Raw genomic sequence first — 16,087 nt, 5'->3', positions numbered from 1 at the left:
TACCCCCCCACTCACCGAGCGCCTCCTGGCGCACTCGAGGAGGAATCCTGGCGGCAACGGAGGAAATCATCGATGAGCGAACGGTCCAGCACGTCCCGAGACGGAACCCAACTCCTCTCCTCAGGACCGTAACCCTCCCAATCCACTAGGTATTGGTGACCCCGCCCCCGAGAACGCATGTCCATAATTTTATGTACCTTGTAAATAGGTGCGCTCTCGACAAGGACGGGAGGGGGGGAGGGAAGACGAACGGGGGTGCGAAGAAAGGGCTTAACACAGGAGACATGGAAGACAGGATGGACGCGACGAAGATGTCGCGGAAGAAGCAGTCGCACAGCGACAGGATTGACGACCTGGGAGACACGGAACGGACCAATGAACCGCGGAGTCAACTTACGAGAAGCTGTCGTAAGAGGAAGGTTGCAGTGGAAAGCCACACTCTCTGGCCGCAACAATACCTTGGACTCTTAATCCTGCGTTTATTGGCGGCTCTCACCGTCTGTGCCCTGTAACGGCAAAGTGCAGACCTCACCCTCCTCCAGGTGCGCTCACAACGTTGGACAAACGCTTGAGCGGAGGGAACGCTGGACTCGGCAAGCTGGGATGAGAACAGAGGAGGCTGGTAACCCAGACTACTCTGAAACGGAGATAACCCGGTAGCAGACGAAGGAAGCGAATTGTGAGCGTATTCTGCCCAGGGAGCTGTTCTGCCCAAGACGCAGGGTTCCTGAAAGAAAGGCTGCGTAGTATGCGACCAATCGTCTGATTGGCCCTCTCTGCTTGACCGTTAGACTGGGGATGAAACCCGGAAGAGAGACTGACGGACGCACCAATCAAACGACAGAACTCCCTCCAAAACTGTGACGTGAATTGCGGACCTCTGTCTGAAACGGCGTCTAACGGGAGGCCATGAATTCTGAATACATTCTCAATAATGATTTGTGCCGTCTCCTTAGCGGAAGGAAGTTTAGCGAGGGAATGAAATGTGCCGCCTTAGAGAACCTATCGACAACCGTCAGAATCACAGTCTTCCCCGCAGACAAAGGCAGACCGGTAATGAAGTCTAAGGCAATGTGAGACCATGGTCGAGAAGGAATGGGAGCGGTCTGAGACGACCGGCAGGAGGAGAGTTACCCGACTTAGTCTGCGCGCAGTCCGAACAGGCAGCCACGAAACGGCGCGTGTCACGCTCCTGAGTCGGCCACCAAAAGCGCTGGCGAATAGACGCAAGAGTGCCTCGAACACCGGGATGACCCGCTAACTTGGCAGAGTGAGCCCACTGAAGAACAGCCAGACGAGTGGAAACAGGAACGAAAAGGAGGTTACTAGGACAAGCGCGCGGCGACGCAGTGTGCGTGAGTGCTTGCTTAACCTGTCTTTCAATTCCCCAGACTGTTAACCCGACAACACGCCCATAAGGAAGAATCCCTCGGGATCAGTAGAAGCCACAGAAGAACTAAACAGACGGGATAAGGCATCAGGCTTGGTGTTCTTGCTACCCGGACGGTAAGAAATCACAAACTCGAAACGAGCGAAAAACAACGCCCAACGAGCTTGACGGGCATTAAGTCGTTTGGCAGAACGGATGTACTCAAGGTTCTTATGGTCTGTCCAAACGACAAAAGGAACGGTCGCCCCCTCCAACCACTGTCGCCATTCGCCTAGGGCTAAGCGGATGGCGAGCAGTTCACGGTTACCCACATCATAGTTGCGCTCAGATGGCGACAGGCGATGAGAAAAATAAGCGCAAGGATGAACCTTATCGTCAGACTGGAAGCGCTGGGATAGAATGGCTCCCACGCCTACCTCTGAAGCGTCAACCTCGACAATGAATTGTCTAGTGACGTCAGGAGTAACGAGGATAGGAGCGGACGTAAAACGTTCTTTTAGAAGATCAAAAGCTCCTGGGCGGAACCGGACCACTTAAAACACGTCTTGACAGAAGTAAGAGCTGTGAGAGGGGCAGCAACTTGACCGAAATTACGAATGAAACGCCGATAGAAATTAGCGAAACCTAAAAAGCGCTGCAACTCGACACGTGACCTTGGAACGGGCCAATCACTGACAGCTTGGACCTTAGCGGAATCCATCTGAATGCCTTCAGCGGAAATAACGGAACCGAGAAAAGTAACGGAGGAGACATGAAAAGAGCACTTCTCAGCCTTTACATAGAGACAATTCTCTAAAAGGCGCTGTAGAACACGTCGAACGTGCTGAACATGAATCTCGAGTGACGGAGAAAAAAATCAGGATATCGTCAAGATAGACAAAAACGAAAATGTTCAGCATGTCTCTCAGAACATCATTAACTAATGCCTGAAAAACAGCTGGCGCATTGGCGAGACCGAACGGCAGAACCCGGTACTCAAAATGCCCTAACGGAGTATTAAACGCCGTTTTCCACTCGTCCCCTCTCTGATGCGCACGAGATGGTAAGCGTTACGAAGGTCCAACTTAGTAAAGCACCTGGCTCCCTGCAGAATCTCGAAGGCTGATGACATAAGGGGAAGCGGATAACGATTCTTAACCGTTATGTCATTCAGCCTCGATAATCCACGCAGGGGCGCAGAGTACCGTCCTTCTTCTTAACAAAAAGAACCCCGCCCGGCCGGAGAGGAAGAAGGCACTATGGTACCGGCGTCAAGAGACACAGACAAATAATCCTCGAGAGCCTTACGTTCGGGAGCCGACAGAGAGTATAGTCTACCTCGAGGAGGAGTGGTCCCCGGAAGGAGATCAATACTACAATCATACGACCGGTGAGGAGGAAGGGAGTTGGCTCGGGACCGACTGAAGACCGTGCGCAGATCATGATATTCCTCCGGCACTCCTGTCAAATCGCCAGGTTCCTCCTGAGAAGTAGGGACAGAAGAAACGGGAGGGATGGCAGACATTAAACACTTCACATGACAAGAAACGTTCCAGGATAGGATAGAATTACTAGACCAATTAATAGAAGGATTATGACATACTAGCCAGGGATGACCCAAAACAACAGGTGTAAACGGTGAACGGAAAATCAAAAAAGAAATAGTCTCACTGTGGTTACCAGATACTGTGAGGGTTAAAGGTAGTGTCTCAAATCTGATACTGGGAAGATGACTACCATCTAAGGCGAACATGGGCGTAGGCTTATCTAACTCTCTGAAAGGAATGTCATGTTTCCGAACCCATGCTTCGTCCATGAAACAACCCTCAGCCCCAGAGTCTATCAAGGCACTACATGTAGCGCCCGAACCGGTCCAGCGTAGGTGGACCGACAAAGTAGTACAGGACTTTGATGGAGAGACTTGAGTAGTTGCGCTCACCTGTAGCCCTCCGCTTACAGATGAGCTCTGGCTTTACTGGACATGAATTAACGAAATGTCCAGCAACTCCACAATAGAGGCACAGGCGGTTGGTAATCCTCCGTTCCCTCTCCTTATTCGAGATGCGAATCCCTCCCAGCTGCATGGGCTCAGTCTCAAAGCCAGAGGGGGAGATGGCTGCGATGCGGAGCAGGGAAACACCGTTGATGCGAGCTCTCTTCCACGAGCCCGGTGACGAAGATCTACCCGTCGTTCTATGCGGATGGCGAGAGCAATCAAAGAGTCCACATCTGAAGGAACCTCCCGGGAGAGAATCTCATCCTTAACCACAGCGTGGAGTCCCTCCAGAAAACGAGCGAGCAGCGCCGGCTCGTTCCACTCACTAGAGGCAGCAAGAGTGCGAAACTCAATGGAATAATCCGTTATGGACCGTTCACCTTGGCATAAGGAAGCCAGGGCCCTAGAAGCCTCCCCACCAAAAACTGAACGGTCAAAAACCCGAATCATCTCCTCTTTAAAGTTCTGGAAATCGTTAGAGCAAACAGCCCTTGCCTCCCAGATAGCTGTGCCCCATTCTCGAGCCCGGCCAGTGAGGAGTGAGATGACGTAAGCAACCCGAGCTCTCTCTAGAGTATGTGTTGGGTTGGAGAGAGAACACAATCTCACACTGCGTGAGAAAGGAGCGGCACTCAGTGGGCTGCCCGGAGTAGCAAGGTGGGTTATTAACCCTAGGTTCTGGAGGCTCGGCAGGCCAGGAAGTAACAGGTGGCACGAGACGTAGACTCTGGAACTGTCCAGAGAGGTCGGAAACCTGAGCAGCCAGGTTTTCCACGGCCTGGCGAGCAGCGGACAATTCCTGCTCGTGTCTGCCGAGCATGGCTCCTTGGATCTCGACGGCAGTGTAACGAGCGTCAGAAGTCGCTGGGTCCATTCTTTGATCGGTTCCTTCTGTTATGCAGGTGAAGGAGGACCCAAACGCGACTTAACAGAAACAGAGTTTATTAATGCTCAAAACCGAATAACTGAAATCCTCTAGATAGTAGAGGGAAAACAACTGGAGAAGCGGCCACAGACTGCAGGTCGCTTGGGTAGGCGCAGGCCGTAGTCAACTGAGACACCTGCTCACACGCAGCGTCTGAAGAAGGCACAAAACACGACAGGACAGGGTGATACACAATCACGGCAAAAAACACGACAGGACAGGGCGAAACGCAATTACAGCATGGAATACAAAACAAGGAACCGATGGAACAGGAACGGATCACAAAGGAATAAATAGGGAGTCTAATCAGGGGAAAGGATCGGGAACAGGTGTGGGAAGACTAAATGATGATTAGGGGAATAGGAACAGCTGGGAGCAGGAACGGAACGACAGAGAGAAGAGAGAGCGAGAGAGTGAAAGGGGGAGGGGGAGAGAGAGGGATAGAACCAAACAAGACCAGCAGAGGGAAACGAATAGCATGGGGAGCACAGGGACAAGACATGACAATAAATGACAAACATGACAGCTTCTTCCTCCAAATACATTTTTCTTACCCTTGTTTTACCATCTGGTTGCTCGAGCTGCCCTGAAGCATCAACAGAAGTAAATAGCCTTTCCACATAACATCAGCTCATCAGAAACCAACCGTATGCATGATCGCTCAAAGCATATGGTACTATACATTTCACTACAAGACTGACTGCCATAGCTATAAAGAGCCAATCACACAACATTCACATCTGCCACTCAAAACACACACTGTAACAGCCACAGTGACACTTTAGGTGTTGTGTTGAATGCAGGCCCGGTGGAACAGTGCCCAGCCAGAATGAATGTGGTGGCCTTGCCGCTGTTGACAGCCCACTAATCCAGACAGAGAGCCGCTACTTGGGGCCCCCACCTGTACCGATTGGTTGCCCTTGGCGACAATCAATTCTTTGGGTGGAATAGGAGCAATCAAGCAGGATTTTATTTACTTGCCAGCTTATTGGTTCGGCAGACGCCATCACCCATGGCGACTGATGTAGACGACTCTGGTTTCATTAGGAGTCTCATGGGGATGTAGAGTATTTCGCTGTGCTGAGATGGAGTCAGCCATATAGTTAGAATACTAGAATGGGCATGAACCTTCTTATGATGGGATAAAGGTCAGCCATTTTGGTTTGCCGGTGCTGTGATAAGATAGTGTTTAAAATAATGAATTTGAAGATTTGATCTGCACTGTATGTTTGTTAGCTAGCTACCCAGACAGATTTAGAGGAATGATTCAATTAATTTGTCAAACAAACTGCCAATATGCCCACATTCCATTCAAACAATACAGTTAATCAATCTCAAATCAGTTGATGATTTCACAAGTTGTAAATGCAACAAGCACTGATATTGTATCATATACAAGCACACAGCTTTCAAAGAAAACAAAAATGTAGACATTTATATTTTAGAGTCTGTTTATACGGAAAATGTGTATAAAATTTGTATAAACTGTACTTATAATTATATGAAAATATTTTAGGTGGACAATAATTCTATTACACCATTTCTGATACATCACATGCCTTTACCTTTCATTTCCTGCATAAGTAAAAGGATTATGTCTCGACTGCCATTCATTCCAGTTAGACTGGGTTCAGTTTCTCCCTGAACAATATGGCTGCCATTTTCACACCCTTCTGGAACTTTGAGGGTTTATGACATAGCCCCCCCCTCTAATTGAATAGGATCTCTATGGAGACAGCAACCTTCTGGTTTGAACAGGTTTTCTTCCGTTTGCAACATTTTGCAGCCAGTGAGCAATGTGCACTGCCACTTTAGCCTGACTATTGTGACTGTTTTCTGACTGTATCATATCCCCACTGCCAGCTTTTACCTTATCTTCAGCATTAGGATGGTTTATAAGAAAACATGTATTTGTTTTCTAACTGTTGTGACATTTTAATTAGTAAATTGTATCTCTTCGCTGCTATTGATTCTAAATAATGCTCCTAATTATAAAAGTAAAACCTTTCTCTCTCTTCCCAGTAATGAAGTAAAAGATTGCTACTGTGTAACGTGTGAAACTGCAACAACGCCCCTATAAGTGCATAAGTTTGTTTATATTTGATAGTCTGGTTTGGGTTTAGGTCAAGTTACTGTGGTAGGAAAACCACATTCCAAAGGCATTTCCCAGCTAGCAAATAATGTTCTGAGAACCATATGTTTCTTAGGGCTTGGTGAGAGCATGGTTGTCCTATGGTTATTTTGCATATAACCTTCCCACAACATTCTGGGAATGGTGCAGGATACCCAGCTAGCACATAACATTTTGAGAACCATGTTTCTTAGGTAGGAATTTCACTGCATCAGCATAATGCTTTCTACATTTTTCCTCATGGTCCTATTTGAATTCATGTTCTCACAACGTTCAGGGAACATTAAGAAACAACGTTCTTCGGTGGGAATCTCAGTACATCAGCATAACATTTGTCTGCAGGTTTCCTTAAAGTCATGTTCTCAGAACTTTAAGAAAACATTCCTTTCAAACGGCGAAGAAAACATTAGTAATGTTCAAAGAATAGAATCGTGGAGCAAAGAAACCACAGCAAGTTGAAAGTGGCGAGAGCCAGCTTCAGAATCTGTCAGGAGAATCATTACATTGGAGTCTCATGTGATGGATGCATCCAGTATTGTGGCAGTGGAGTCCTGGAGGACAAGTGTCTTTCAATTGGGGGCAGGACAACAGCACTTTGGACGACTGGCTACAAAACAAGAGAGGGCATCTGGCAAGTCGTGTTCTTCTAAAAATCAATGGCTGTCATGTTATTTTGTAACGAATAGCCTAGGGCTTGTTACACCGCACGCTCTCACTCATTTAGACCCAAGCCAAGGTGGGGGAGCTCGGCTCCTGCCCAATCCATGGCCAGCTTTTCATCCTGTGTACACAACAGGCGAACACAACACAATTCACTATCTCTTAAGACAGGTAATGTAAGCTGGCTAATGGACTTTTCAGGATGGCTTTCACTCTACCCTACTTGTTTATAACCAATTACATTGTTGAACTTGAGATAGCTAACGTTAGTAAGCTCCTTCGCTCGGGAGACCTGTACAGGTCATGACGGTACCACAGATAGCATTACTTCCAGTTGACTGAAAGCATATGGAAAAAAAGCTGTATAGCTCTCCTTCTTGTACACAAAAACACAAATGAACAGTATAACACACATTTACACGCTGTCTAATGTAAACAATAATGACTTTTGTAACCTGTAATGAAGGGTTTACCACACACGTAGGTGTGTGACGAAGCCAGGGCCCTCAGGCATCCTCACGTCTGATGGACTGGAGCCACAGCAGTCGTCTGAGAGGCTCTTTTTGGGGATTTGGTGCAGCGAAAACGTCTGGGTTTTTCCTCTTATTAGAGGTAGACCCTGCGACACAACAGCTTCTGGGCATTTTTGCGTTATTGGAACGCTTCAAAGGGACCATGGAAATAAGCCAACTTTGAATGGCGGGCTATGAGATGAACCGGGACGCGCCCCGTCAAATGAGGGGCTTTGCGTGTTCTAATTTATAATGTGAAGCTGAGTATTAGGATGATAACATCCAAATGTTTTATTTTTGTTAAGATTTTTTTAAATCTTGGAATCCTTGGAATCTTCTCCTAAAATTCACAAAAATGTTGTGAAACACACCATCTATAACAACCACCACAGAACGTTCCCCTAAGGTAATTATTAGGTTCCCTGGTAATGTAATAACGACATTTGTTCTGGGAAACATTCTTGCAACATCAGGTGAATGTTTGATACAAACATTGTGTAAATGTTGTGCTCCCGAGTGGCGCAGCGGTTTAAGGCACTGCATCTTAGTGCTAGAGGCATCACTACAGACACTCTGGTTTGATTGCAGGCTGTATTCCAACCGGCCGTGATAGGGCGTCGCACAATTGGCCCAGCGTCGTCTGGGTTTGGTCGGTGTAGGCCGTCATTGTAAATAAGAATTTGTTCTTCACTGACTTGCCAAGTTAAATAAAGGTTCAATTCATCATCATCAGCAGCACAACTGGACCGTTTTGGGGTTTTTGCAGAACAGGAAGTTCTACACACATCTAGTTCATTTTAATTCCTTCACTAGCACTTATATTCTATTGACATTTATCACTATTTGCAGATGGAAATGTTACGTGTATGGCTTTCAACCAAAAACATTAAAGTTTGTGAAAGATCATTTCTCACTTCACTCACGGTGTCTGTGCTCCAACGACAGAATTACAGCCATTCCAGAAAAGTGGGTATTGCTTCATTCGTGTCATAATTGTTTAATACAAGGCCTCTTGATACGATGAGAAGACAGCTAAAGCAATTACACTAGTTCTATTTAAAATTCATAAGAAATCCATAAAAAACAGTATTTTCAATCAAATGTGTTGATTTCTTATTGAAAACCAGCTTTCTTCTCGGGACGGAAGCCCTTCCATCTTGACGGATGACTGGCTAGCAGAGACGTTCGGCGCAGACAAAGGCGTGACTATAATTGCAATCTTGATCATTCCACCTTGGATCAAAATGGTTAGTTATTACACAGTTTTGATTCCGTCCGCCATCAGGCTGGGATGGATGCCAGGGTATGAAGTCCACTTTGGACCCATCAGACCACATCCACCTCCCCTCCACGTGGATGTCAGACAGACCCATCCAGGTTGCTCTCTCCGCAGGGTCGAATCTCTGGATCAGGATTTTGATGAACTGGTGTTCTGCCTCACTGTGCACAGAGACCAGGTTTGCTCCCTGAGTCAAACAGTAGGACTCAGCATCAGGCCAGTTCAGTGGTGTAGCGACATACTTATAGCAGCGTCCGTTAAAATCGTACCAGCCCATTGGGCAGGAGTTTTGGGATAGCTCTTCCCCCTGGTAAAGCACAGGAGCACCCAAAGCAAGGCTGTGTAGAAAGGCGACACAGAGGAACACGAACATGTTGCAGAGTGTTGGGCCGGTAGGCAGGCACTATAGGTGAGCTGTGCAGCAGTGGGCCCTGTCCTTTTATCTCATTCAGAGAGGGCAGGGAGGCCGGTAGGCTTGACATCATTGGTGGATCACCCCACCGTTCCATATACGTGCACATTTTCTGTCTTGGAGTGAATTTTAACCTCTGCCTTTACTAAACTGTTTACTTTTTAGATTTCACTCCAGATCCTAACAAAAAAAAACTAACTCAAAAAGTTAAAAAAGAAAACAACATATTTAAGGAAATTAAAAATGATAAGAAAGTTATTTCTCAATTCCCTCACTAAGGGCTTGAGTGAATAACCTATGCTGCAAAGGCGTGACAACTGCCAGATAAGGGGCTATTGCCACGTAACCAAGTGGTCATATCAACTCTGCAGCTGTGTTCTTCTCATCATTTCTGTGCCAAGTGTTGGTACAGGGCTATTTGACACTAACAAAGCACACTTAGATAGTATGTTTTACATCTTTGACTTAAGGTAAAAATCTGCCATATTTACTGCTGTTCAATAGTCATTTCAAGTTTCAAGCTTTCTTTGCAAGCATTACCCCCAATAATTCAGTAGTCAATAATAATGTAAGGTAGAACAAAATATATAAAAAATAAGAAATAAGAAAAACACGATAAACTACTGTAAGTAAGCATATACAGGGTCAGTTCCAGTACCATCATAACCCAAAATATAAGGATGGTTTACATCATTGTTTAGGTTTTGTTGTAATTTGAGTCCTTGTCAACAAACAATGTAGGCCATAGCTTCAAGTTGCTGTCAGGTCTTGCATCCATAGATTTATCTAGAAATGTGAGAGTGCTTACATTTCTCTAGCCCTTTTCCTCAGCTTAGAAAATCAAGTGTCAAGGGGTGCCGTTTGCTGACACACAGACTCAGGGTTGTGGCTTTAGCAACAGTCATGTTTTTCTACATGAAAGCGTTTCAGATTGACAAAATAACAGCATATTTTGGAACCATCTTAGACAGTGAGACATAAGACAGTCCAGAGAGAGGAAGTGAAATAAAGAGCTATTCTAGTTTAACCTCCCCACAAAAGTGCGTGGCCTGCTTGACATAGTGGGGCACAACTGATGAGGATAAAGAGTAGCAGTGTGTGTGTGTGTGTGTGTGTGTGTGTGTGTGTGTGTGTGTGTGTGTGTGTGTGTGTGTGTGTGTGTGTGTGTGTGTGTGTGTGTGTGTGTGTGTGTGTGTGTGTGTGTGTGTGTGTGTGTGTGTGTGTGTGTGTGTGTGTGTGTGTGTGTGTGTGTGTGTGTGTGTGTGTGTGTTCTCTATAATTCAGAGCTTTTCACACTCGTCTGCATGTCGTGCGGTGCACACGTCTGTGTTCCTCCCTCCTCCGCCTGTTAGTCTGTCGACTCCTCTTCATGTTCGCGTTTGTCTCTCTTAGTGATGCGTCTCTAGTTGGTTGAGTACTTTTGCCCCGATAGGTTGATCATTCCTTGCATCTCACCTTTGTTGCTACTTACTCAGTGCTTGTCATTTTCAGAGTCATTAGGAGACTGACAAATATCTGATTCTGGATCAGTGGTAGGGGAAACTACTTCCATTTCATCAGGTTCTTTAACTGACAGTGAATTGTGATGGTGATAGAATATAGCACACTGCCACCTATTGGTGACAAACAGAATCCTTTGTAATTTTGAAGTGTCCCATATAATAAATAAATGGATATTGCACGAATGAATGAACGAATGAATGAATGTACAAATGAACGAATTGACAAACCAAGTGTTGTCTCCTCTGCATCCTCTGACCAAATTATTCCATTCACTCTGTCTGGTTTCCTACCAGCTGTTGAATGGCTCCGCTGAGTAGATTAGAATCCCATTCTAGCATAGAGGACAGCACAAGGAGAAATGACAGTTTGCCAGAGTTAAGTGGTAGAAAGGAGGTCTATATGCATCAATCAGGATCCCTCAGATGAAGAGGAATAGCCTCTTCATCTGAGGTTTAGATAGAACTACTATTTATTTATATTTTTGCCAATTCCATATAAATATTTCTGTTCTATAACAAAAGGTATGTATTTCAGATAATATTTATATTATTTTTCTCCTTAGACTAATGCATATTGCATCTCGTTTGTAACATAGCTTACTGAAGGGGAAAAATAGGCCCACGTAAAATAGTTTCACTTTTTTGATTTTTTAAATGCAATAGAGAATCTTTATTTTGTATTAAATGTATGAAAACCTTATTTTGGAGGCAAAAAAATGAAAAGGGGTGTACCCTACTGGGTTCCCCCGAACTTCATTTCCTGTCTGAACACTGAACTATGGTAATGTAGTGTATGGATCAGCAGCTCAGACATCTTTAAAAAAGCTTGATGTAAACCAGGCACAAGACCTAGATATGTTTTGTTGTGATATGTTGTGGAGCAGTCAGGACCTCCCCGTTGGCAGCGCTGCAGGTAGAGTTGGGAGAGATACCGTTGAAGTTGAGACGACAACAACTAACCATGATATGTTGGGTAAATCTTCAAGGATATAAGTTTACACGTCCTACACATAAGGGGCTCCTAGAGTGCTGGGAGCATGAACGAGATCTGAATAGAAGTTCTGGCTGGATTAGGTAAGAGATGGGAATGGGATTGTTTGGGAAGGAGTTCAGCCTCTTCCTGCTATTCCACCTTGGTTGCTCCCCCAGCCAATGATATAACTAGGGTTGCCTGAGAGGGTAAGAGATGTTGAAGAAGGAGTAGATTCAGTTGTAAGTGAACATTTAAGAACACAGTACTATGATTTCTTGAATATATTCACTAATGGATCTAAGGACCCTAAAACAAGGAAGACAGGTGCCGCTTTTAGTGTTCCTGAGTTTAAGGTGGCACTGACAAAAACAGCAACGGATCATTTATCTTTATACATCATGGAGTTCCTGGCCATACTGCACCTTAAAGTGGCAATCAGCAATTGAAACAAAAGCAAAGCAAACTCCCCACCCCTGTTTCAGTAAAAAGCTGAGGGATAGGGCTAGAGGAATGTAACCACTCTCAAATTCATAGACAGAGCTATGGATGCAAGGACTGATGATATCAAAATTGTAGTTTACCATGTTTTGAGCCTATATTAACTTTTTTTAACTAACTATGGAGTAAAAAAGCTTACATTTTAGGTTCTGATGATGTACGACAGTTGAATTAAGCTCCTGAGGCATGCATGCTGATTGCCCCTTTAAAGTTGGTTGCCAATCTCCATATAAAATCCACAGAATAACCTTTTAGGGACTAAGTGTAATGAATTCATACTACAGAATAGTAGGCCGCCAATAAAGAAGGTGGCGGCTTGCACCTATAACATTTGTTTGCGGACCGCCATAATACCAAAGAAGAAGAAGAAGAAGATTTCAGCATTTCCACAGTTATAATCTGTAAGGTTCAAGTCTCAAATGAAGTCTACGGAACTGGACATTATTGTGGCTGCGGAATAAAAGTTTTTGAGACTTAAGGACATCAGAAGACTTGCAAGGGGTACTAGTGCAGGAAGACGCCCCGCCCTCCAGGCTCCCCTTGAGCCTGTGTAGGGATCAGATCTGTTTCTTTTTTACCAGGGAAGTTTGATTTATTTTATTTTTAATGTTTAATTTAAATTTTTAATGTTTTATGTGTTTAATTTTGTGTTTGTATTTTATTTTTATATATATATACACTGAACAAAAATATAAATGCAACATGCAACAATTTCAAAGATTTACTGAGTTACAGTTCATATATAAGGAAACCAGTCAATTGAAAGAAATGAATTAAGCCCTAATCTATGGATTTCACATGACTGGGCAGGGGAGTAACCATGAGTGGGCCTGGGAGGGCATAGACCCTCCCATTTGGCAGCCAGGCCCACCCAGTGAGTTTTTCTTTATTTCAGACAGAAATACTCCTCAGCCTCCCACCTGCAACTGGATTCTGGACTTCCAGACGGGCTGCCCCCAGGTGGTAAGGGTAGGCAACAACACATCTGTCATGCTGATCGTCAACACTGGGGCACCTCAAGGGTGCGTGCTTAGTCCCCTCCTGTACTCCCTATTCACCCACGACTGCGTGGGCAAGCACAACTCCAACAACATCATTAAGTTTGCTGACGACACAACAGTGGTAGGCCTGATCACCGACAACGATGAGACAGCCAATAGGGAGGAAGTCAGAGACCTGGCAGTGTGGTGCCAGGACTTCAACCTCTCCCTCAATGTGTGCAAGACAAAGGAGCTGATCGTGGACTACAGGTAAATGAGGGCGGAACAGGCCCCCATTAACATCAACGGGGCTGTAGTGGAGCGGGTCGAAAATGTCAAGTTCCTTGGTGTCCACATCATCAACAAACTATCATTGCCCAAACACACCAAGACAGTAGTGAAGAGGCAACGACAACACCTTTTCCCCCTCAGGAGACTGAAAATGGGTCCCCAGATCCTCAAAAGGTTCTGCAGCTGCACCATCGAGAGCATCCTGACCGGTTGCATCACCGCCTGGTATGGCAACTGCTCAACCATAAGGCGCTACAGAGGGTTGTGCGTATGACCCAGTACATCACTGGGGCCAAGCTTCCTGCCTTCCAGGACCTATATACTAGGCGGTGTCAGAGGAAGGCCCAAAACATTGTCAAAGACTCCAGTCACCCAAGTCATAGGCTGTTCTCTCTGCTACCGCACTGCAAGCGGTACCGGAGCGCCAAGTCTAGGTCCAAAAGGCTCCTTCACAGCTTCTACCCCCAAGTCAGAAGACTGCTGAACAATTGATCAAATTGCCACCCGGACTATGTACATTCACCCCTACATCTACAAATAACCTCGACTAACCTGTACCCCCGCACATTGACTTGGTACCAGTAGCCCCTGTATATAGCCTCTTTACTGTTATTTATTGTTACTTTCTTTTTTAATTACTTTTGTTAATTTAGTAAATATTTTCTTAACTATATTTCTTTAATTGCATTGTTGGTTAAGGGCTTGTTGTATTGATCATACTGTTTAATCAGCTTCTTGGTATGCCACACCTGCCAGGTGGAAGGATTATCTTGGCAAAAGAGAAATGCTCACAAACAAGGTACTTTTTCCCCCCACTGGTCATGAGCCCCACCATAATTGTAGCAAGAATGTTCTTCACTCCGATCTTCTGTATACTCCACCCGTCTGCACACACTTGAAACGTGGCCAAATTGTTATGTTATTTTACACTGTCGTGGTGTAGAGACAAAATATCTTTCTGCATACCTCATATACCCCAGCGAGCGTTACTACATGCATAGGGAGTTGCTCACCATAAAAATAAAAAAACAATAGAACCAACAAACCTTCTTCCTTTCTTCCATCCACCATGCAGGGATTCACGTCACAAGGTTTTCCTCTTTAATAGAAAAGAACTCAAGGAAATGTGTAAGTCACCCAGTGAAATACTACTTGAGCAAAAGTCTAAAGGTTATTTTCTTTTAAATATACTTAAGTATCAAAAGTAAATGAAGTTGCTAAAATATACTTAAGTATCAAAAGTCAAATCAGTCAATTGAAAGAAATTAATTAGGCCCTAATCTATGGATTTCACATGACTGGGCAGGGGTGTAACCATGGATGGGCCTGGGAGGGTCTTGGCAGCCAGGCCCACCCACTGAGTTTTTCCCCACAAATGGGCTTTATTACAGACATAAATACTCCTCAGCAACCCCCCCCCTGCAACTGGATCCTGGACTTAAGTATCAAAAGTAAATGTACTTGCTTAAATATACTTAAGTATCAACAGTAAAAGTACAAACTATTTAAAATTCATTATATTAAGCAAACCAGATGGCACAATTTTAAAATTGTATTTACAGATAGCCAGGGTCACATTCCAACACTCATAATTTACAAACAAAGCATTTGTATTTAGTGAGTCCGCCAGACCAGAGGAGATAGGGATGACCAGGGATGTTCTCTTGAGAAGTGTGTGAATTGGACCATTGTCTGTCCTGCTAAGCATTCAAAATGTAACAAGTACTTTTGGGTGTCAGGGAAAATGTATGGAGTTAAAAGTATATCATTCTCTTTAGAAATGTAGTGAAGTAAAAGTAAAAGTTGTCAAAAATCTAAAAAGTAAAGCGCAGATACCCCCAAAAAACGACTTAAGTAGTACTTTTAAAGTATTTTTACTTTAGTACTTTACATCACTGATCATGACCCAGAGGTCATGGCATGTCCTGTAAGGGTGAAGGAGGTTGAGGTGGCATTTAGGGAGTTTTTCCTAGCCACCGTGCTTTTACACCTGCATTGTTTGCTGTTTGGGGTTTTAGGCTGGGTTTCTGTACAGCACTTTGAGATATCAGCTGATGTACGAAGGGCTATATAAATAAATTTGATTTGATTTAGGCGCTCCATCAGATCTCCTAGGCGGAAGCGATCAAAAGAATTGAGAGAACAAGTGATGTTGAAGAAATGGTAGTGAATGGACCACAGCCCATAGTGAATAGGCCTATTTGTCAACCAAGAGAACTGGACATACTGTAGGTAAAGGAAGTGGATTTAATGGCGTTCATTGCAACTGTGGCTCAAGTAGCAAGGAAACCAAAGAAATTGGACATTGTGGCTTCAGCAGACTTCACAGTGGAAGATTTACAAGGGTTTTTGGCGTCGGAAGATGATGCCTTCCCAGGCTCCTGATTTTGTGGAGGGACTATACATGCTTATTGTTTTTAACAGATGAAGTAGGGAGCGTTTTGAGGAGTGAGTTTGGGTAGTTAATTAGTATTTTTATCCATATTTATTAGTTTTTTAAATCTTTTATTTTCATTCCGCACAGTTGTAGTTGTAGGATGTAGTCCGCCTTAAACCCAG

At 44.7% G+C, this 16,087-nt stretch overlaps 1 protein-coding gene across 1 annotated transcript; it reads right to left on the bottom strand.

Annotated features, from left to right (window-relative positions):
* Nucleotides 1-7,133: 7,133 nt before the first annotated feature.
* On the bottom strand, nt 7,134-9,245 carry LOC124044374 (lactose-binding lectin l-2-like). The gene is made up of 2 exons (XM_046364025.1): nt 8,853-9,245; nt 7,134-7,202 (listed from the first exon to the last, which is right to left on the bottom strand). Exons 1-2 carry the CDS (start codon nt 9,243-9,245, stop codon nt 7,134-7,136), a joined length of 462 nt encoding a protein of 153 aa, XP_046219981.1.
* Nucleotides 9,246-16,087: the final 6,842 nt, after the last annotated feature.

The sequence above is a fragment of the Oncorhynchus gorbuscha genome, linkage group LG09 (assembly GCF_021184085.1).
Source record: "Oncorhynchus gorbuscha isolate QuinsamMale2020 ecotype Even-year linkage group LG09, OgorEven_v1.0, whole genome shotgun sequence".
Classification (NCBI taxonomy): Eukaryota; Metazoa; Chordata; class Actinopteri; order Salmoniformes; family Salmonidae; genus Oncorhynchus; species Oncorhynchus gorbuscha.
The sequence above is the reverse complement of the archived record's forward strand: the minus strand, read 5'-3'. Positions and strand labels throughout refer to the sequence as shown.